We start from the raw sequence: 24,583 nt of genomic DNA, 5'->3' as shown, positions 1-24,583 counted from the left end.
TAATACTTAAATATGGAAATTGCCAGCAAATGGGTTTTGTAATATACACTATCACTTCCATAAAGAATGGATGGAGCATACAGAAAATAGTATCCAGAGGTGGATTTTAATAAATATATTAAAACTGCTTATTTTAAATCTGTAATCATATCATGAACTTGAATCCCACTGAACAAATATGGTTACTTATTCAATATTGCATAGTATATCTGAATTTTATGTATATAGTTTTGATAGTTTCTGATTTATTATTCTAGAAAAATACTGATAAAATAAATTTTGGTGTACATATGAAAATATAGATATCATTATTTGATTAGATTTTGGTAATTGAAAAGTTTCTTTGAGAAATAATCATAAAACTTTCAATTTTTTAGGTATTATTCTATCAGGTAAAATTTTTCCCAGTTCAGTTTTTGCAGAAATAAATTTGCATATGAGAAATTCACATATCACATTTTAGTATAGCAGATTGACATTTCTTTGTTGTCATTACATATTATTTTAATTATTTATCTGTAAAATTTTTAATTTTATACATAATACTCAGAGAATTTCCCTAGGTTCCAACTTTGGGATAAAACCATATTCTAAATACTCTGTTACAGCCTCTTTATGTGTCCCGTATTCATACTTAGCATACCACTTGTCATGTGTAATTGTCACAGCTAGAGTTTTGCCTGTCTCATGTTTGATAAAGCTACTTTATAACTTATTTTCCCAAGATCTAGAGCAGCTCCTGAGAGTGTGTTGGTATTGTTATTATTATTTTACTTCTACTAGACTATCTGAATGAATTGGAAGTTCTTTGATTAGAAAAATGTTATAGGTAGCACACCGTTTATATCAGATCTTGTTAACTTAGAAGAAGTTAACTTAGAAGACCTAACTACATTCAATGAGATAGTTTTCAACTAATTTTGCAAAAACCATAGGAATTCACATTGACTGGAAGGAGTGCTTCCTCTCTCTATAGTGAATATTTGTAAGCTTCCAAGGGTGTATGTGTTTATATCTATCTGTATACATAACAACAACAACAAAAAAAGAGACAGAGAAATAGAGGACAGAAGGAAAATTCAAAATAAATTATTCAGGGAAACTCTATCTGCATTCACAACCAAATTTAACTGCAATATCAAAAAAAAAAAAAAAGAGTATGTGTGTCAAAATGCCATTTGAAATCACATTTAACTACTGATGGTATGAACCTAGGTAAAAACATAAAACATACTGATAGTATGAACCTAGGTAAAAACATAAAACAAGAAAGATACTCAACAAAAACCACCATCTTGAATCAGACTCTCTAAACCAGAGAGTTCAAAACAATCATGTTCCAGCTCAATGGTACAGTCTTCATGCCCTCGGTGCTGACACTGATTGGGATCCCTGGCCTGGAGTCTATGCAGTTCTGGATCAGCATTTCTTTCTATGCCATGCACATCAGTGCTCCGTTTGGGAATTTCCTGCTACTGGTCATTATCAAATCTGAGCCCAGCCTCCATGAACCCATGTATCTTTTCCTGGCAATGCTTTGAGTGACAGACATTACTCTCAGTACCTGCATCCTGCCAAAAATGTTAGGACTATTCTGGTTCCATTCATCCGAAATATATTTTGATGCCTATCTTTCAGATGTGGCTCATCTATACCTTCCAGTGTATTGAGTCAGGTATTCTGCTGGCCATGGCCTTGGATTGCTACATGGCAATCTGTGATCCTCTGAGACATGCAATCATTTTACCCACAAACTCCTCACTCAGATTGGGGTTGGAGAGACACTCCAAGCAGTCCTCTTTGCAACTCCATGTCTCATCCTCATCAAATGCTGGCTGAAACGCTACTGGACCACTGTGGTTCCCCATTCATACTGTGAACACATGGCCACTGTGAAGCTGGCAGCAGACGATATTCGAATCAACAAGATTGATGGTCTCTTTGTGGTTTTCATTACACTCTAATTTGACATAATCTTCACCATACTCTCTTACATTCGAATATTTGTAACTGTCTTCAATCTGACTCAAAAAGAAGCTAGACTCAAAGTTTGTAACACTTGCATTGCCCACATTTGTGTCTTCCTTGAGTTTTATCCCCTCGGTTTCTTCTTGTTTTTTGCACACAAGTTTGGGTTCCATATTCCACCTTACATTCACATTCTTCTATCTAATCTCTATCTGCTTGTCCCATCTTTGCTCAATCCTATTGTTTTTGGTGTGAAGACCAAACAGATTCGAGATCAAATATCCAAGATTTTCCACTCTAAGAATGCATCTTGAGTTCTCATTTATCTTATTTCAAACAATAGCAGAAACAAGTACTGAGAAAAATGTTCTTGAGAGTTTGTGCTTTCTCAGGTTCATTGTGTGCTGAAGAGCAATGTTCTGGTTTTGCATTCAAGACAATAAGGCCTTGACTCCTATTTAAACATCTTAGCTTGTTTTGGATACAAAGTTTGTTGAAACACACAGAATTAGTCATATCTAATCTACACATGATATAAAGTACAAAAATTAAGCTCAATTGACTCTTGGCGACAGATGTTTCTTAAAAGAAAAATTAAATAATAATATTTTAGCCTATGTTAAAATATATCAAGTGTCATTTTAGGGACCGCAAAAGAAATTCAGTATAATGTATTATAATTCTAGTAAATCTGAAAATAAATTTGTCCTTTTCCTATATCATTTATTGTAACACTTCATTATCCTAAAGTTCCTTACTGAGTGATCATGAAGTAATCATTAAGTGGGGAATGAGGGTTTTACTATATGCATCAAATGGTAGTCATATTTTCTTATTTCCTGAAAAAAATATCACACAGCCTACTGCAGGAGCATATATAGTGGAGTTCTTATATATTAAACTCAAATAGAAAAATTTGAATTGATAGTTACTAAAGTCAATGTGGAATGATTAGCAATGTACTTCCTTGTTTTATGTTGTGGTCTTACAAATAAGTAAAATAGTTTTAAATAATGTGTTTTATGACTATAGCTGAAAAGGGAAATAAGTGCTGCAAGTCAAGCTATATATATATATATTTTTAAATTATGCTCATGGTTTTATTATTTGTATGTTTTCCTGAAACTAATTTTCAAAATAATGTGCAGTTGGATTCATACATTTGAACTTGCATTAGCATTTGTTAACTTAAAATTGCTTTTATTCTAAATGTTTTTGTGGATTGGTTAACAGTCGTTCTTATAGAAATTTAAATAGAAATTTTAAATGGTAAAGATCAGATGTAAGTTGATAAAAGCAACTATACAGGAAGAGTAGTGAGTGTGGCCTAAAGAAACAGCCAACTGGTGGCCATGGCCAGCACCTGGAATATTTAGAGATGTGAATTTGGATCCTCTCCATTATTCTACATTCTACCTTCTGATTAACGTATATTCACTTCATGTTCTTTGTTATGATCCTGAAATGTTCACATTCCATGTAGTTTGTGAAGTATAATTTCAGACTCTACCAGGGCTAAAAGTAACATTTTCTTTATATTTAGGTGTTCAGGTTTTGGACTAGAATTTTTTTAATGGAGTTATGGTTGTCTGTCTTACAAAATTGTGTGTGGTCTTCACCATTAACACTTCATTGTCTTTTAATTCCAAAAGATGACCAATGCTATGCATAGTGCCAAAAGTCAGAATTTTTCCAATTGGACTTTTTTTGCTCTTAGGACATTTTTATACTTAAGAGATGTATCCATTTCTATTATTTTCACTCTCATTAATTGTGATATATCCTCTACCTGGAGACCCTGACCCTGATTCCTGAATTGGTAAAATAGTCTTCATTCTATAACATTAGGCTCAGACTTTTTTTTTGGTATCTTCTTTCTCAAGATTCCTTAACTGAGGTTTCCTTTTGGGGTCAGTGTTGTTTTTGTAATCCACAGTGATCTGTGCAGTTCAAACCATATTATATTAAAATGTATCTGTAGTTTAGGGAATTATGTGTGTGTGTGCTTAGTTGATCAGTTGTGTCCAACTCTTTGCGACCCCATAGTCTATAGCTCGCCAGGCTCCTCTGTCCATGGGATTCTCCAGCAAGAATACTGGAGTGGGTAGCCATTCTCTACTCCATGGTATCATCCTGACCTCAAGGATTGAACCTGGGTCTCCTGCATTGTTGGCAGATTCTTTATCATCTGAGCCACCAGTGAAAGCCCCTGGTGAATTATACAGGATGTCTAATAATTTAACTTTATCTCTTTTTGTCATAATGTGGCACAATAAATTCTTAATGACTTGGACTGATTCTCTTACTGCTTTTATTGATTTGGTTTGATGTTCACTGAAAGAAGCAATTTTGAAGGATAGTCTGGTAGAAAAACACATGCCATAAATCCATATATATTAATATTTATTTAAGGTAATAGAGCTCTCTAGTATTCTCTGGCACCTCTCTGGTGGCTCAGCTGGTAAAGAATCCACCTGCAATGCAGGAGACCTGGGTTCAATCCCTGTGTTGGAAAGATGCACTGGAGAAGGGAACAACTACCCACTCCAGTGTTCTGGCCTCAAGAATTCCATGGACTGTATAGTCCATAGGGTCGCAAAGAATCAGACATGACTGAGCGACTTTCACTCACCCAGTACAGATATCTATTGGACAATTAAAAGTAAGATCTAGGGGGGTCGGGAAACCTTGTCTAGTTCATTTTCTTATCTTCTACTCCTAATATAGTTCTGACACTGGTATAAGCAGAATACAATTTATTGAATAAACATAATAATGAAATTCCCCTCAGCATCTAATTGCATCTTTACAGCAACCTAAAAAAATATTTAGTGCATGTTAGATTTGGTGAACCTGAAAACTGAGATTAATGAGAGGTCTGTTTCTCACTGTGGGGTGGAAGTTACAAATATCAAAAAGGAGAAAAGATGAATGATTATCTGTATTTCGGGATTTGTTAAAGATATCCATCAGTGAATCTGAAGGCTTACAATGTGTGTTGATATAATTTATCAAAATGAATGTAGATGTAATTTATGTAATGTGAGTAAAACTGATACACGTGTGAACATGCTTGTGTGTGATTGTGTTTTCTAATATTTTGTCTTCTGCAATGGCCTTTGCTCAGTGAATTCCCAGTATAAATAAGCCCAAAAGGCCACAAGCAAATTCTAAGCTACATCACAAGATAGAACTTTTGATTCTATGGATCTATTTTGTTGTTGTTCAGTCACTCAGTCGTGTCAACTGTTTGCAACCCCATGGACTGCAGCATGTCAGGATACCCTGTCCATCACCAACTCCCAGAGCTTGTTCAAACTTATGTCCATTGAGTCAGTAATGCCATCCAACCATCTCATCCTCTGCGGTCCCCTTCTCCTCCTGCCCTCAATCTTTCCCAGCATCAGGGTCTTTTCTAAAGAGTTGGCTCTCCAAATTAGGTGGCCAAAGTATTGGAGCATCAGCCTCAGTATCAGCCCTTCTAATGAATATTCAGGATTGATTTCTTTTAGGATTGACCGGTTTGATCTCCTTGCCATCCAAGGGACTCTCAAGAGTCTTCTTCAACATCACAGTTCAAAAGCATCAATACTTTGGCACTCAGTCTTCTTTATGGTCCAACTCTCACATCCATACATGACTACTGGAAAAACCATAGCTTTGACTAGAAGGACCTTTGTTGGCAAAGTAATGTTTCTGCTTTTTAATATGCTATCTAAGTTGGTAATAGCTTTTCTTCCAAGGAGCAAACCTCTTTTAATTTCATGGCTTCAGTCACCATCTTCAGGGCTTTTGGAACTCAAGAAAATAAAATCTGTCACTGTTTTTGTTCTTTGCCCATCTATTTACCATGAAGTGATGTGACCAGATGCCATGATCTTTGTTTTCTGAATGTTGAGTTTTAAGCCAGCTTTTTCACTCTCCTCTTTCACTTTCATCAAGAGGCTCTGTAGTTCTTCCTCGCTTTCTGCCATAAGGATGGTGTCCTCTGCATATCTGAGGTTATTGATATTTCTCCTGGCAATCTTGATTCCAGCTGTGCTTCATCTAGCCCAGCATTTTGTAGGATGTACTCTGCATGTAAGTTAAACGAACAAGGTGACAACATATAGCCTTGATGTACTCCTTTCCTGATTTTGAACCAGTCCATCGTTCCATGTCCAGTTCTAACTGTTGCTTCTTGACTTGCATACAAGTTTCACAGGAGGCAGGTAAAACCTCTGGATATATAGGTCTGTCAAATTCCATTCCAGTGATCTTGACTTTATCACATGAGCTATGTTTTTATAATTACAGAGTTAATGTCATAAACTTTGTTTGTGTGCATATCATTTTTATCCAGCTAAAATTAAATTGCTTTGAAAGTAGGAAAGGATTTAATTAATCTATGTTTTTCCAATACTGTAGAACCCACTGAAACTCCCTACTTCTCTGACCATGAGTCCTATTGATGTTGCACACCAGAGAGTCTGATGCAAAGTCTTTACAACTCTAATTTCCCAAACCCAACAATATCTTTAAGTGATATCACAAATCCTATAGGGCTAAGATTTATAGTGCTGGAATTGCCCCAAACTATCCAATTGTGTCTTTCTCAGATGACTTTAACAAGACAGCACCTTGCAAATTCTAGATTATACTAAATTAATCTCATTTGACATCCTTAATTTTATTCTTATATTGTTAATGTTGTTAATGCTACTTTATCTAAATTTATTACAAATTTCTGTTTTTACATCATTTTTCCCTTATGCAAAATTCTATCTGAATACAATAATGAACTGAAAACGTTCTAAAGTTATATTTTCTCCTGTGGTCAGCATGATATCATGAGGACACTCTGATAGAGGTACTGTTTATAGCATTAACAGTTCTTTACTAAGTTGTTACTTGGTGGTTTGTGATGACATTCTTTAACTGTTAGTTGCATATTTTTAATGAGGGAAATTTAACAAATTGTATTTTTTCATATTTTACTTTATGGTAGTTCAGTATGATGGCAAAAGGAAAAGAAATGATATTGTGGATATTTTGTTAGAATTTTAAGTCTCAGGGAAATTAAGTTTTTATTCATGAAATAGAGGAATGCTGCTTAAATTAGATAAATAATCTGAGTTGAAAAAATAGCACCATTAAGCTGCATACTGACTTTGGGAAAAAAAAATAGTACAAAGAATGTTTCCTAACCTACATCCATTTAACAGAAAAAGTAGATTCATGGATATCCACGTTGCACTTGAGACATGTGTCTTTTAGTGTATTTACTATCATATCCACACACTTCACACAATTCTATCAGTTCAACTCTAGGTTCAGCAAGAAGCACATAATGCATACTTTTTGGTATCTATGATTTAACTCTTCTGTTTGTAAGATGCCATTTAGGTAAATTTAGGCTTCCCAGGTGGCACTAATGGTAAGGAACCTGCTTGCCAATGCAGGAGACATAACAGTTGCAGGTTTGACCTCTAGGTCAGGAAAATTCCCTGGAGGAGGGCTTGGCAACTCACTCCAGCATCTTGCCTGGAAAATCCTATGGATAGAGAAGCGTGGAAGGATACAGTCCCTAAGGTCACAAGGAGTCCAACACGACTGAAGCGACTTTAGTACACACACATGCATTTAAGTAAATAGGATGCTATATGCAAAAATAATTGGGATTGGACTATAAAAGTCCTATTCTTAAACCTATAGACATAAATGTTCAATATTTTTGAGAACCTTAAATACAGCATAACACTGTTTTTATATTTTCAATTACATTTATTTATAATATATTAATGTAAGTGAGTGTAAATGTGGACTTCCTTGGGGGCTCAGTGGTAAAGAATCCATCTTTCAATGCAGGAGAGGTGAGAGTTTGATCCTCGGGTCAAGAAGATCCTCTGGAGAAGGAAATGGCAACTCACTCCAGTACTGTTGAATAGGGAAACCCATGGACAGAAGAACCTGCCAGGCTGTAGTCCATGGCATAGCAAAAGAGTCAAAAACACAACTTAGCCACTAAACAACAACAATACAATGTGATCAGGGGTAATTCAATATGCTCTTGAAGGATTCTCCTTCACAGTGTGTTTAATTTCTTATTTCACTATAAGAAAGTGAAGACAAACATTTTGGCAAGTGTCTTTTTGGTTTCACTAGTGAAAAAAAAACATACCTAGAAACATGAGACCATTTCAAGAATAAGTTTTGGCTGGCCTTACACTAAAAAATGAGAAATGATTGCAATTTTGGTCTCAAAATAAATGTTACTAGTCCCATATATAAATATAAATATATATATATATATTTCTATTGATTCCCTTTATTTATAAAGTTTAGCATAACCTATAAGTTGCTGAAATATTTGTAGAAATGTGAAATCAGTGTTAAATATACAGCTGAAAAATCTTGCCCAATGATAAAGTTTGAATTGCATACACACATTAGCTCTATTTAGTGCTATATGTCCTGCCTTTTTCGTACACTATCTATCATTGTTTTGATAATTTCAAGAACTATAGTTTCCATAAATGTTATTACAGATTTAAATAATGTGTTTAAGTAACATGCAAGAGAGAAAAGGTCTAGTATAAACCAGTTTCAATGGGTTAAAAATCCATAGATTTATTTTATCATAGGCCTCTAACAAATAAAGTAGATCATGTTTACACTGTTAAGGAGTAAGTCCAGCCTTAGAGTAATCTCCTTGTCTTCTTTATTTAATTCAAAACTACTCTTCCTTTTCCTCCAATCTCCTCATTCCATTCAGAGAATAAAATACAGTCAGCTCATTAGAACTGACTCAAAGGTGTGTCTTTTTATGGCTGAGTAATATTACATTATGTATATGCACCACAACTTCAGAGTTCCAGAAAAGCACCTACTTTTGCTTTATTGACTAGGTCAAAGCCTTTGACTATGTGGATCACAACAAACTGGAAAATTCTGAAAGAGATGCCAATACCAGACCACCAAACCTGCCTCCTGAGAAATCTGTATGCAGGTCAAGAAGCAATAGTGAGAACTCAACATGGAACAAGAGACTGGTTCCAAATCAGGAAAGGAGTATGTCAAGGCTGTATAAAGTTACCCTGTTTATTTAACTTATATGCAGAGTACATCATGTGATGTCAAGGCTGTATAAGGTTACCCTGTTTATTTAACTTATATGCAGAGTACATCATGTGAAATGCTGGGCTAGATGAAGCACAAGCTGGAATCAAGATTGCTGGGAGAAATATCAATAACCTCAGATATGCAGATGACACCATCTTTATAGCAGAAAGTGAAGAAGAATTAAAGAGCCTCTTGAAAGTGAAAGAGGAGAGTGAAAAAGTTGGCTTAAAACCCAACATTCAGAAAACTAAGACCATGGCATCCAGTCCCATTGCTTCATGGCAAACAGATGGGGAAACAATAGCAACAGTGATAAACTTTATTTTTGGGTGCTCCTAAATCACTGCAGATGGTGACCACAGCCATGAAATTAAAAAACACTCAGTTCTTGTAAGAAAAGCTATGACCAACCTAGATAGCATATTAAAAAGCAGGGACATTACTTTGCCATCAAAAGTCCATCTAGTCAAAGCTATGGTTTTTCCAGTAGCCATATATGGATGTGGGATTGGAGTATAAAGAAAGCTGAGCACCGACGAATTGATGCTTTTGAACTGGGATGTTGGAAAAGACTCTTGAGAGTCCCTTAGACTGCAAGGAGATCCAACGAATCCATCCTAAAGGAAATCAGTCCTAAATATTCATTGGAAGACTCATGCTGAAGCTGAAACTCCAATATTTTGGCCACCTGGTGCGAAGAACCGACTCATTGGCAAAGACCCTGATGCTGGGAAAGATTGAAGGCAGAGGAGGAGGGGACGACAGAAGATGAGAAGGTGGATGGCATCACTGACGTGATGGACATGAGTCTGAGTAGGCTCTGGGATTTGAAGATGGACAGGGATGCCTATCACGATGCAGTCCTTGGGGTCTCAAAGAGTCAGATATGACTGAGCAGCTGAACTGACTGACCACAACAACTTCTTTATCCATTCATCTGTTGATGGACATCTAGGTTAATTCCATGATCTAGCTAATGTAGATAGTGCTGACATGAGCAAAGGGATACATGTGTATTTTTCAATTTTGGTTTCCTCAAGGTATATGCCTAGGAGTGGGATTTCTGGGTCATATGGTGGTTTTATTCCTAGTTTTTTAAGGAATCGCCATACTGTCTTTCACAGTGGCTGTATTGATTCACATTCCCACCAACAGTGCAAGAGCCTTCCCTTTTCTCCACACCATCTCCAGCATTTATTGTTTGTAGACTTTTTGATGATGGCCATTCTGACCAGTGTGAGGTGATATCTCATTGCAGTTTTGATTTGCATTTCTCTAATAATGAGCAATGTTGAGCATCTTTTCATGTGTTTGTTAGGCATCTATATGTCTTCTTCGGAGAAATGTCTGTTTAGGTCTTTTTCCCACTCTTTGATTGGATTATTTGTTTTTCTGGTTTTCACTTGTATGAGCTGCTTGTATATTTTGGAAATGAATCCTTTGTCAGTTGTTTCAGTTGCTATTACTTTCTCCCATTCCAAGGGGTTGTCTTTTCACCTTCATTATAGTTTCCTTTGCTGTGCAAAAGCTTTTAAGTTTAAATAAGTCCTGGTTTTTTACTTTTGTTTCTATTTCCATTACTCTAGGAGGTGGGCCATAGACGGTCTGTCTTTGATTTATGTCATCAAGTGTTCTGCCTATGTTTTCCAGTAAGAGATTTTTAGTTTCTGGGTCTTCATTTAGGTCTTTAATCCATTTTGAGTTTATCTTTGTGTATGGTTTTAGGAAGTATTCTGATTCATTCTTTAACATGTAGCTGTCCACTTTTCCCAGCACCATTTATCGAAGAGGCTGTCTTTGTCCCATTGTATATTCTTGCCTCCTTTGTCAAAAATAAGGTACCCATAGGTTCATGGGTTTATTTCTGGGCTGTCTATCTTGTTCTTTTGGTTTATGTTTCTGTTTTTGTGCCAGTACCATACTGTATCAATGATGTAGCGTTGTAGTATAATCTGAAGTCAGGAAGGTTGAATCCTCCAGCTCCATTCTTCTTTCTCAAGACTGCTTTGGCTAATTGGGGTCTTTTGTGTTTCCATATGAATTGTGAAACTTTTCTTCTAATTCTGTGAAAAATTTCATTGGTAATTTGAAAGGAATCACATTGAATCTTTGGATTGGATTTGATAGTATAGTCATTTTCACAATACTGATTCTTCCTACTCAGGTACTTGGAATATCTCTCCATCTGTTTATGTTATCTTTGATTTCTTTGATTAGTGTATTATACTTTACTGTGTACAGTTCTTTTGTCTCCTTAGGTAAGATAATTCCTAGGTATTTAATCCTTTCTGTTGCAATGGTGAATGGGATTGATTCCCGAGTTTTTCTTTCTGATTTTTCATTGTTAGTATATAGAAATGCAAGTGATTTCTGTGTATTGATTTTGTATCCTGCACCTTTGCTAAATTCACCAATTAGCTCTAGTAATTTTCTGATACTATCTTTAAGGTTTTCTATGTACAGTATCATGTCATCTGCAAACAGTGAGAGGTTTACTTCTTTTCCAATCTGGATTCCTTTTATTACTTTTTCTTTTCTGATTGCTATAGCTAAGACTTCCAGAACTATGTTGAATAATAGTGGGGAAAGTGTCTTGTTCCTGATCTTAGGGTGAATGCTTTCAGTTTTTCACCATTGAGAATAAGGTTTGTTGTAGGTTTATCATATATGCCCTTTACTATGTTGAGGTATGTTCCTTCCATGCCCACTTTTTGAAGAGTTTTAGTCATAAATGGGTGCTGAATTTTGTTAGAGGCTTTTTCCACATCTATTGAGATGATCATATTGTTTTTATCTTTCCAGTTTTTAATATGGTGTATCACATTGATTGATTTATGTATATTGAAGAATCCTTGCATCCCTAAAATAAAATCAATTTGATCATGGTGTATGAGCTTTTTGATGTGCTGCTAAACTCCATTTGCTAAAATTTTGTTGAGGATTTTTGCATCTATGTTCATCAGTGATATTGGCCTGTAGTTGTGTTTTTTTGTGTTGTCTTTGTCTGGTTTTGTTTTCAGGGTGATGGTGGCCTTGTAGAATGAGTTTGGAAGTGTTCCTTCCTCTGCAATTTTTTGAAAGAGTTTTAAAAGGATAGGCATTAGCTCTTCTCTAAATGTTTGATAGAATTCTCCTGTGAAGCCATTTGGTCTTGGGCTTTTGTTTTTTGGGAGATTTTTGATGACAGCTTCAATTTCAGTGCTTGTAATTGTGTTGTTGAAATATTGAACTTGTCTAAGAACCTGTCCATTTCTTCCAGGTTATCCATTATTTTGCTATATAGTTTTTCATAATAGTCTCTTATACTCCTTTGTATTTCTGCATTGTCTGTTGTAACCTCTCCTTTTTCAATTCTAATCTTGTTGATTTGATTCTTCTCTTTTTTCCCCTTGATAAGTCTGGTTAAAGGTTTGTCAATTTTGTTCATCTTCTCAAAGAATCAGTTTTTAGTTTTATTAGTCTTTACTCTTGTTTCTTTGGTTTCTTTTTCATTTATTTCCAATAAGATCTTTATGATTTCTTTCCTCCCACTAAGTTTGGGGGTTTTTTGTTCCTCTTTTTCTAGTTGTTTTAGATGTAAAATTAGGTTTTCTATTTGATATTTTTCTTGCTTCTTGAGGTAGGATTGTATTGCTATAAACTTCCCTCTTAGAACTGCTTTTGCTGCATACCATAGGGTTTGAGTTGTGTTTTCACTGTCATTTATTTCTAGAATTTTTTTGATTTCCCTTTGATTTCTTCAGTAACCTGTTTGTTATTTAGAAACATGTTTTCTAATCTCCATGTGTTTGTGTTTCTTACAGTTTTTATTTTCTTTCTTTTAATTGATTTCTAGTCTCATAGTGTTGTGGCTGGAGAAGATGCTTGATATGATTTCCATTTTCTTAAATTCACTGATTTGTGATCCAAGATGTGGTCTATCCTGGAGAATGTTCCATGTACACTTGAGAAGAAGATTGGATGGAATGTCCTGAAGACATCAAAGAGATCCAACTCATCTAATGGGTCTTTTGAGACTTGTGTTTCCTAATTAATTTTCTGTCTTGATGATCTATCCATTGGTGTGAGTGGGGTGTTAAGTGAAAGTGAAGTTGCTCAGTCGTGTCCGACTCTTTGCAACCCCATGGACTGAAGCCTACCAGGTTCCTCCCTCCATGGGATTCTCCAGGCAAGAGTACTGGAGTGGGTTGCCATTTCCTTCTCCAGGGGATCTTCCTGAGCCAGGGATCAAACCCAGGTCTCCCGCATTCCAGGCAGATGCTTTAACCTCTGAGCCACCAGGGAAGCCCAGGGGTGTTAAAGTATCCTACTATTATTGTGTTACTGTCAATTTCTCCTTTTATGTCTGTTAGTGTTTGTCATATGTATTGAGGTGTTTATATGTTGGGTGCATAGATACTTACAATTGTTATGTCTTCTTCTTGGATTGATCCCTTGAGCATTATGTAGTGGCCTTCCTTATCTCCTGTAATCTTTATTTTAACGTTTATTTTGTCTGATATGAGGATTGCTACTCGAGCTTTCTTTTGCTTCCCAATTTCATGGAATATATTTTTCCATCCTCTCACTTGCAGTCTATATGTGTCTTTAGGTCTGAAGTGGGTTTCTTGTAGACAACATATTTATGGGTCTTGTTTTTGTACCCATTCTGCGAGTCTGTGTCTTTCGGTTGGAGCATTTATTCTATTTACATTTAAAGTAATTATTGATATACATGTACTGAACTGATGTTCCTATTGCCATTTTCTTAATTATTTGGGGTTGATTTTGTAGATCTTTTTTTCTTCTCTTGTATTTCTTGACTATATAAGTCCCTTAGACATTTGTTGTAAAGCTGGTTTGGTGGCACTGGATTCTTTTAACTTTTTCTTGTCTGAAAAGCTTTTTATTTCTCCCTTAATTTTGAAGGAGATCTTTGCCAGGTACAATAATCTTGGTTGTAGATTTTTCTCTTTCAGTACTTGAAATATATCCTGCCATTCCCTTCTGGTCTACAGAGTTCCTGCTGAATGATCAGCTATTAAGAGTATGAGGTGTCCCTTGTATGTTACTTGTTGCTTCTCCCTTGCTGCTTTTAATATTCTTTATTTGAATTTAGTCTTTGTTAGTTTGATTAGTATATGTCTTGGCATGTTTCTCCTTGGGTTTATTCTGTATGGGGCTCTTTGTGCCTCTTGGACTTGATTGGCTATTTTTTTTTTTCCATGTTGGGGAAATTTTCAACTATAATCTCTTCAACAATTTTCCCATATCCTTCTCTTTTCTTCTTCTGGGACCCCTATAATTTGAATGTTGATGCATTTGATATTGCCCCAGTGGTCTCTGAGGCTGTTCTCAATTCTTTTCATTCTTTTTACTTTATTCTGGTCTTCAGAATTTATTTCCACCATTTTATCTTCCAAGTCACTGATTCGTTCTGCTTCACATATTCTGCTATTAATTCCTTCTAGAGTAGTTTTAATTTCAGTAATTGTGTTTGTCTCTCTATGCTTATTCTTTAATTCTTCTGTGTCTTTGTTAATTGATTCTTGCGTTTTCTCCATTTTGTTTTCAAGGTTTTTGATATCTTTACTATCGTTATTCTGAATTCTTTTTGAGGTAGTTTGCCTATTTCCTCTGCCCTCTTAAGTTTGGTCCAGTTGTTTGTGTAAGCTTTTTATGGGGTGATATTTGTGCTGAGTTATATTTTTGTTTGTTTGTTTATTTGTTTGTTTTTCCTCTGATGGACAAGGCTAAGTGAAGTGGTAATCCTGTCTGCTGATGATTGGGTTGGTATTTTTGTTCTGTTTGTTGTTTAGGTGAGATGTCCTACACAATGTACTATTGGTGGTTGAGTGATGCCCAAACCACTTGTATTAAAGTGGTTTCCTTTGTGTGAGTTCTCACTACCTGATACTCCCTGACATTAGTTCTCTGGTTGTTTAGGATTTTGGAGTCAGGGCTCCCGTTCCAAAGGCTTAGAGCTTGATCCTTGGTCAGGAACGAAAATTCCACAAGTGGTTTGTGTGTCAATAAGTGAGATTAAAACAAATACCCCTAAGTGAGAAACCAAAGATGAACCCCAGACAAATGGCAATTACAAAATCAGGCAAATAATAGTTAAAATAATGGAATATGCACATATACATATACACCCATGAGCAAAGTCAAAACAGTCCAACAAAAATAAAGTACAATATATTGACCTGGCACACAAAGGAAAGAAAAAAAAATTATTTACCAGTTAAGAACAAAACTAACAAATGGACAAACTGGAAAACCAAACTAAAGCAAGGTGCCAAGTGGGGAATAAAGCAATGAAAAGAAAACTAACACATATTTTGAGAGGAAAGGAAAGAAAGAAAGAAAAGATATGTAAACTTAAATAGAGGAGATGAAGTTTATGTACATTAAAGATTAACTGCAAGGGGAAAGGAAGAGTAGGAAAAGCAAACAAAGGGATAAACGTAGAAGAAAATATAATACATTAAAAAAATTAAAATTATTAAAAGGTCAAAGAAAAAAAAGGAAGAAAAATGGAAAGCCCTACAGAACTGCAAAAGCCCAGTGTAGAGGCAGAGGTTTTTAGCAACAATAAAAAGTGTGGCTGAATATACATATACACCCATAAGCAAAATCAAAACAGTCCAACAAAAATAAATTACAATAGATTGACCCAGTGAAGAAAAGAAACCAAAAATTATATCTACCAGGTAAGAAAAAAACTAACTAAAGCACAAACTGGAAAACAAAACTAAAGCAAGGTGCCAATTGGGGAATAAAGCTATGAAAATAAAACTAACAAATATGTTGAGAGGAAAGAAAAGAAAGAAAGAATAGATATGCAAAGTTAAATAGAAGTAGATAAGATTTATATACATTAAAGATTAACTGCAAGGGGAAAAGAATAGTAGGAAAAGCAAACAAATGAATAAATATATTAAAAAGCTAATAAATTTAAAAATTGAAGACTAAAATTAAAAATAGAGAGAGAGAGAGAAAAGGAAAACTCCGCAGAACTGCAAAAGACCAATGTAGAGGCAGAGGTTTATATCAGCGATCAAAAATGTGACTGAGGAACCAAAAAAAGACTCAAAAGCTTAATTAGATTTCATAGTGCCAATAAAATTGACAATTACAATGGGGGGCGGGGAAGGGAAGAAAAGAAAAAAATCCAAAAAGAAATCTACAGAACAAGTTAAAACATAAGAATAATACATAAATTTCTTGAGTCACTGCTGCCAGAGTCTTTTCTTTCTCTGGGAGTCACAGTCCACCTCACTCCCCTAGGATGCCCTCCAACACTGTGCTGATCTCTGGACCTGCTGTGGGGGCAGCTCAGGTTCTAATCTGATCCTACTCCTTTGTCTTCTTGCCTCCAATGTCCTCAGCTATCAGAACTAGTGTGTTTTCTTTTGTGGGAGCTCTCAGTGTCCTTTTATATATTCCATAGAAAAATAGTCTGCTTAGTTGATCATGTGGATTTAATCTGCAGCTTGTACAGCTGGTGGGAAGGTTTTGAGTTTCTTCCTTATCAACAATGACCCTGGGTTTTAACTGTGGTTATATTTCCACCTCTGCCTGTGGGTCATCCACTGGGGATTGCTCCTGAGGCTTCCTTGAGCACTTGGGTTTGGTTCTGTGAGGGCCAGGTCTGGGGGTGGTGCAGCTACTTGGGTTGGAGGGGTTCTGACAGCACCAGGTACTCAGGAGGGTTGGTGCCTAAGGCAGCAGGAAACATTGTGCTCTAGAAGGGTATGGCAACCAGTATTGGCCAATACACTCCAGTATTCTTGCCTGAGGAACCCCCCTTCCTGAAGAGAAGCCTGGAAGGCCACAGGGTTGTAAAGAGTTGGACATGACTGAAGTGACCCTGCAAGCATAGATGCAAAATTTTTTTTTGCCTGTGGCAGCTCTGCCCCTCTGAGATTTGAGCGTGAAGGTGGCACAGCTGCTTGGCTTGTGGGGACCCTGGTGGCACAAAATATGCAGGGACATGGACTCCCTCCACCCCAGAAGTTACGGCCCTATCAGAGTCTTTTATTGAACCTCTTGTAGCTGGTGATCAGAAAGCCTCTTTGGCCAGTCTTTTTCCATAGCTCCACCTGTTCAGGCACTTTGAGGACTCCCTTGCCTGGGGTCCATCTCTGTTGTTCGGTATGTCAGGCACATATACGGGCCCCCCTGGCTAGGGTGCTACTCTGTAGATCAGCGCATCAGGCACTTAAAGGGGCACCTTGAGTGGGGTCTTACTCTGTAGTTCAGTGGGCTAGGCATTTGATGGGTCAGCTCTCTATTGTTCACCTTCAGGTGCTGGCATGTGGCGAGAGAGTCTATGGTGATGGCTCCACCCCCTAGGCGTGACTCAATAGTATTTGTTTCCATGGCTGCCCAGCTTTCCTCCACAGGCATTTCCCACCACCATCTCCTCCCTCACATCCCCTTGATCCATCTCTCCACAGATAGCAACCCTCACCCTGGGATTGTGGAACAGTCCCTAAACTCCAGCTCCTAGCTGCTGCACCTTCCAGGGGACCACCGTCCTTGTCTGAAGTACGTATGCTGTACAAGGACTGTCTGATTCTCATCCCATTTCGGCTGCCACAGATCAGCTGTTTCACTCTGACCCTAAAATGTTTCTGCTTTGACTCAGACTTTTGCCCCCATGTGGGGATTGGACCCCTGTTTCAGTTCCCCCACCCACTGAAGGCAGGTCCAGTCCTACTAACATGCCTATTTTTTTCCCCCTAGTTACTTGGTCCTACCGAATTTTGGGTGGTTCTGTATATTCTTTTCTGCTGGTCAGGTACCCCTTCCACTCTCAACTGGTGTTCTGCATGCATTTCTGTGTCTGAAGGTGTATTCATGATGCATGCACAGAGAGAGATGTACTCCATGTCCACTTTCTCCTCTGCCATCTTGTTCTCCTCCTGGCTGTTGGATTTTTATCCCTCCCTCACACACAAATAGTTTTTACTGCATCAATTCATATCATCATATGATTTAGCTTGTTGATGTGATGGGTAACATTCATTGATTTCAAAATATTGAACCAATCTTGCACACATGGAATAAATCTCACTTGGATGTAATGTAATATTTTTAATATATTCTTAGATTTTATTTGTTAACAGTTGGTTGAAGATTTATGTATCTATATTCATGAGAGATATTAATATAATTGGTCTTTTCTGTTAAAGTTTTATCTGTTTCTGTTACTAGGGTTATACAGACTTAAATATCTAGACAGATTACTACATATATTTATTCTTATATAGAACTATGGACAGAAGTTCATGACACTGGACAGAAGGCGGGATCAAGACCATCCCCAAGGGGGGGAAAAATGCAAAAAGGCAAAATGGTTGTCTGAGGAGGCTTTACAAACAGCTGTGAAAAGAAGAGAAGTGAAAAAACAAAAAGAGAGAGAAAAGGAAAGATACACCCATTTAAATTCAGAATTCCAAATAGCGAGGAAAGATAAGAAAATCTTCCTCAGTGATCAATGCAAAGAAATAGAGGAAAGCAATAGAATAGGAAAGACTAGAGATCTCTTCAAGAAAATAAGAAATACCAAGGGAACAGTTCATGCAAAGATGGGCTCAATAAAGGACAGTAATCGTATGGATCTAACAGAAGCAGAAGATTTTAAGAAGAGGTGGCAAGAATACACAGAAGAACTATACAAAAAAATTTTCATGACCCAGATAACCACGATGGTGTGATCATTCACCTAGAGCCAGACATCCTGGAATGTGAAGTTAAGTGGGCCTTAGGAAGCATCAATAGGAACAAAGCTAGTGGCGGTGATGGAATTCCAGTTGAGCTATTTCAAATCCTAAAAGATGATGCTGTGAAAATGCTGCACTCAATATGCCAGCAAATTTGGAAAACTCAGCAGTGGCCACAGTATTGGAAAAGGTTAGTTTTCATGCCAATCCCTGAGAATGCTCAATTCATTCAATTCCATTCAATTCATTCCATTCAATTCATTCAGTGCCAAAGAATGCTCAAACTACCACACAATTGCATTCATCTCACACACTAGTAAAATAATGCTCAAAATTCTCCAAGCCAGACTTCAACAGTACATGAAGCATGACTTTCAGATGTTCAAGCTGGTTTTAGAAAAGGCAAAGGAATCAGAGATCAAATTGCCAACACCCATTGGATCATCAAAAAAGCAAGAGAGTTCCAGAAAAAACATCTGTTTCTGCTTATTGACTATGAAAGACTTTGACTGTGTGGACCACAACAAACTCTGGAAAATTCTGAAAAAGATGGGAATACCAGAGAGAAATCTGAATGCAGGTGTGGAAGCAGCAGTTAGAACCAGACATGGAACAGCAGACTGGTTCCAAATCAGGAAAGGAGTATGTCAAGGCTATATATTGTTACCCTGCTTATTTAACTTATATACAGAGTACATCATGAGAAACGCTGGGCTGGATGAATAACAAGCTGGTTTCAAGACTGCTGGGAGAAATATCAATAACCTTAGATATGCAGATGATGCCATCTTTACGGCAGAAAGTGAAGAAGAACTAAAAAGCATCTTGATGAAAGTGAAAGAGGAGAGTGAAAATGTTGGCTGAAAGCTCAACATCCAGAAAACTAAGATCATGGCATCTGGTTTCATCACTTCATGGTAAATAGATGGGGAAACAGTGGAAATGGTGACAGACTTTATTTTGGAGGGTTCCAAAATCACTGCAGATGGTGACTGCAGCCAAAAAATTTAAAGATGCTTGCTCCTTGGAAGGAAAGTTATGACCAATTAGACAGCCTATTAAAAAGTAGAGACATTACTTTGCCAGCAAAGGTCCATCTAGTCAAAGCTATGGTTTTTCCAGTAGTCCTGTACGGATGTGAAAGTTGTACAATAGAGAAAGCTGAGTGCCAAAGAATGATGTTTTTGAACTGTGATGTTGGAGAAGACTCTTGAGAGTCCCTTGGACTGCAAGGAGATCCAATGAGTCCATCCTAAAGGAAATCAGTCCTAAATATTCATTGGAAGACTAATGCTGAAGCTGAAACTCCGATGCTTTGGCCATCTGATGGGAAGAACTGACTCATTTGAAAAGACCCTGATGTGGCAAAGATTAAAGGCAGGAGGAGAAAGGGACGACAGAGGATGAGATGGTTGTATGGCATCACCGACTCAATGGATCTGAGTTTGGGTAAACTCCAGGAGTCGGTAATGGACAGGGAGGCTTGGTGTGCTGTAGTCCTTGGGGTTGCAAGGAGTCAGACATGAGTGAGCAAATGAACTGAACTGATAGCTATTATTAAAGAGGAAAATCTATTAATCTCTCAAAGGATACTGTTTGTTTCTGTATTATATATGCACATTTTGGTCATTGAAATCTGTTGTTCCTGGAACTAAGCTAAATTAAATTACACACATGAATGTGTGTATACCGGAAGCAATGAATGAAAAATCAGACCTATATCTGATCAAATATTTGTTGTTGCTAGGTCACTAAGTCATGTCTGGCTCTTATGTGACCCCTGGGACTGTTGCCCACCAGACTTTTCTGTCCATGGAATTTTCCAGGCAAGAATACTGGAGTGGGTAGCCATTTCCTTCTCCAGGGAATCTTCTCGACCCAGGAATCAAACCTGCATCACCTGCATTGGCAGGCAGATTCTTTACCACTGAGTCACGGGAATCTCAACTAACACATTATGATGTAGTGAATTGTTGCTCTAAATTATAGATTAGCAAACTTTTTATATAAAGAGATTGACAGTGAATATTTTAAACTTTTTGCATGATCTGTGTCCTAATTATTCAACATTGCTCCTATAGTGCCAAAGCTTCCATCAACAATACATTGATCAATGGATATGATGGTGATCCAAAAAAATTTTTTCTTTAGAAAAAGAGGCAGCAAGATGGATTTAGCCTATGTGCTACAGATTGCCCCGTGGACTTGACAAAGTCATATTCTGTGAAGTAGGTCAAAAGTAATATTAGGCTCTATAAGTGCAAAATATAATGTAGTGTTTAATTAAATAATTTCCTATTTTTGGCTAGATTTATCACCTGGAGACAAGGTCATTAATTGTATACAAGATTGTATGGCCCTTTCACCATTCTCATTGTTCAAATCTTTATTTTTCAAGGTGACCTATGACCTTCACAGTGCCCCAAATTAGATATTTTCTTATTGGATGCCCCTCCTGCTTTTCTAATTATGTTTTTTCTTTAAGTTTTATTTTCCTTTTTTAGTATGCCATGACTCTCTTCTGGATGTATTTTTACTTTTCATACAGTGTCTATTCACCTCCATTGTGATGTTACCTCTTGGAAAACCTTTGACACCCTTTCTCCCTGGATATGTTATCATTACTCTTCAAGATTCAACTCCTCCTTTTCCTAGAGTTTCCTCCAATATACCTTAGAAAATTGTCTCATCGTAGTATTTTTGGTATTCCATAATTACCTGCACAATTTTTAAACTGTTACTTTGAATTTATCTTTTTTTTATTATCTGGGATATATGCTGATTTTTTTAATAAAAATTAGTTCATTTTTTACTACTTTGTTTCTCAAATATTTGGGCAAATATTTGACACTTAATAAATGCTTTATGACATTAACTGATTCTCCCACTCACTTAAGTGACTTGATGTATTTGTTACTTACTGAGACAATAAATTTTTTAGGATGGTTTGGGTGGGTGAATAAGTGCGAAAGGTCCACTTTGGAGAATGTTGAATAACGAAGAGGATATCTTTGTAGAGCTATCTATTTCAGAACTCTATAGGTATTTGGAAAAACATCTTTTCTAACAGATCTTCCCATTTTCAGTAACTATCATGGCACTATCCATGATAATATGGAAGAAGATTGTTGATTACTGTGATAACTGTCTTCCATTCATCATTTAATTTAATCCTTGCTCTGACACTATAAAGTATAAAAATTATTTCCTCTGTTTAATCAATGATGAAACTCAGAATTTATACAGTCAAAAATGAAAGTAAGCCAGTCAGTAACAGAAGCAACATTTGAAATTAATTTATCTTCCCCAGAACTCTACTCTAAAATGTCTGATAGAGCCACTCAGCATATACTCATTGAAAAAAAAAAAAAAAGGAAGATTTATATTATTGTAAGGAATCAAACTATTTGCAATATAATTCATACAAAAGTTAATGTGATATAAATACAGTTATAAATAGGTAAGATTATGGCTACAGCAGGAAAAAAAGTCAGAGGCTAGGAAGCTCATTCATTTGAAAACATACTTTAGCCAATAAGTATTTGAGAAATATATTCCAATCTTTGTCAAGAATCAACAATTTTCGATTCAGTGAACATTCATTCCATAAAACAATCCTAAAAGTAAAAGGATATTTTGCACAGAGCATTTATAGATGGGTCTAAATTAGGGTCCCCTGTGCTACATGCATAGTAAAATTAATGTTCCTAATTGGGAAGCAAATTGTTTACAAACAGCACTGGATGAGTGTGACTGAAAAATTGATATTCTCTGAAGCCAACAAAAAGGGAACTGAACGTGGATAAATAGGATTTTCACAAGTGTGAAGTGAAAGTGTTTAAGTATTTCAAGTGTTACTGAGGATCCATAATCATGTTACCAGGTTACCCTGAATGAACACTTCTAGTAAAATAGAAGTGACTGTTGCCTAGGAGGTTGCCAAAATATTATAATATTTATCAAGCATAAGGAGACTGAAAAACCTATCATGATACCTAAAAGAAGAGCAAATGTATGGAATAAATATAAAATATTGAGAGAAATGTGCTTCATTTTTTGCATGCTGACTCATCATTGCTACTAAAATAATAAGTAAAAAGACACTTGAAAATGATTTTTACTCTACAGTTTTTAAACAAAGCGTGTAACAATTAAAAATGGAAAAAAAAATGTTTTCAAGAATGGCAATGTCCAGTATACGGAGAAGTTTTAAATTGTTACAATAACTAACCTAGTCTTTTCACATGAGTGATTATTATTAAATATTATGAATAAATATAAAATGTAAAGTAATATTAACAATAAATGACAATTGTTGCTAACATTTATTGAAATGCCAAATATTTCAATAATTTAATATTTATGAATGTGAAGAAACACACTTTTATTTCTAAAAGAAAGAAAGCATAAAAATTGAAAATAGAGAAAAAAATAAATGTACAGCATCAAATATCCCTGATTAAAACCATAGATGAATCAAGAAATATGTTGGGGACAAAGTTGTAACTATTATTAATGTACTATGACTTCATGAAAAAGATTCTACTGCCATGGGTTTGTTTTTAAATACCTTAGTTTTCAGAAGTTTTTTTGTTTGGGAAAAAGAGACCAATCACTCAGTCACGAATCTGCTTGGTCTTGACACCATATACCAGGGGATTGACTGTGGGCGGCACCAGAAGGTACAAACTTGCAAAAATGATATGGACGCTTGGAGGCACCTTCTTGCCAATGCGGTGAGTTAGAAAGCTAAAGAGTGCAGGTGTGTAGGAGACAAGGATAGTGCACACATGGGCAGCACAGGTGCCCAGCGCTTTTGAGCGGGCATGCTGAGAAGAGAGCCGGAAGACCGCCTGAAGGATTTTGAGATAAGATGTGGCTATGAGCCCGAGGTCCAATACCATCACTGAAAGGGCCACAGAGATTCCATATGTTCTGTTAACATGGGTGTTTGCACTAGCCAATTTCACCACAGCCATGTGCTCACAATAGGCATGATTGATGATATATTTGGTATAATATGGTAGTCTTCTAATGAGAAAGGGACATGGCAAAACCAGGAAGATAGCTCGGACCACACTAGCTAGACCCATTTTAATGACCATTGTTGTTGTCAGGAGGGTTGTATAATGTAGTGGGATGCAAATAGCTACATAGCAATCAAAGGCCATGGCAACTAAGAGGGCTGACTCAATTATGCAAAATGTGTGGATGAAATACAACTGTGCTAGGCAGATATCAAAGTCAATCCAATGTGCATCCAACCAAAAGATGCCAAGCATCTTGGGTGCTGTGGAAGAGGCAAGGGCCAAATCATTCATTGCCAGCATGCAAAGGAAGAAGTACATAGGCTGGTGAAGGCTTGGCTCTAGTTTGATGGTAATGATAATTATACTGTTCCCCAGCAGGGTCAGGGAAAACAGGAGGCAGACAGGAATGCCGATCCAGCAGTGAAAATCTTGCAACCCAGGAATACCAACCAAGAAGAAAGATGAAATGTAGTGATGAGTAGCATTGTCTGCCATGTTAAAACTGGACAGTTCCCATGCTCAGATAAAAATAGGCAAGTGAATCTCCCTATGAGCCAAAAGCAGGATGACAGATTAATTCTTCCATGGTCCTGTATATGGAAGTTTTAGACACTTTATAATGGTCTTTCTGAGGAGCTGACTTTTCTCAAAAACTTCTGTTATCCTGCTGCTGCTGCTGCTGCTGCTGCTGTCACCTCAGTCGTGTCCGACTCTGTGCAAGCCCATAGACAGCAGCCCGCCAGGCTCCCCCGTCCCTGGGATTCTCCAGGCAAA

General features: G+C 36.7%; 1 protein-coding gene and 1 pseudogene across 1 annotated transcript; one reads left to right on the top strand and one right to left on the bottom strand.

Annotated features, from left to right (window-relative positions):
• Positions 1–1,334: 1,334 nt before the first annotated feature.
• On the top strand, positions 1,335–2,282 carry LOC120876641 (annotated as a pseudogene).
• Positions 2,283–23,395: 21,113 nt separating this feature from the next.
• LOC120876640 (putative olfactory receptor 52P1) lies at positions 23,396–24,304 on the bottom strand. The gene has a single exon (XM_040258608.1). It carries the CDS (start codon positions 24,302–24,304, stop codon positions 23,396–23,398), a length of 909 nt encoding a protein of 302 aa, XP_040114542.1.
• Between the last annotated feature and the right edge of the window lie 279 nt (positions 24,305–24,583).

This window comes from Oryx dammah, unplaced genomic scaffold, assembly GCF_014754425.2.
Source record: "Oryx dammah isolate SB20612 unplaced genomic scaffold, SCBI_Odam_1.1 HiC_scaffold_17, whole genome shotgun sequence".
Lineage (NCBI taxonomy): Eukaryota > Metazoa > Chordata > Mammalia > Artiodactyla > Bovidae > Oryx > Oryx dammah.
The sequence above is the reverse complement of the archived record's forward strand: the minus strand, read 5'-3'. Positions and strand labels throughout refer to the sequence as shown.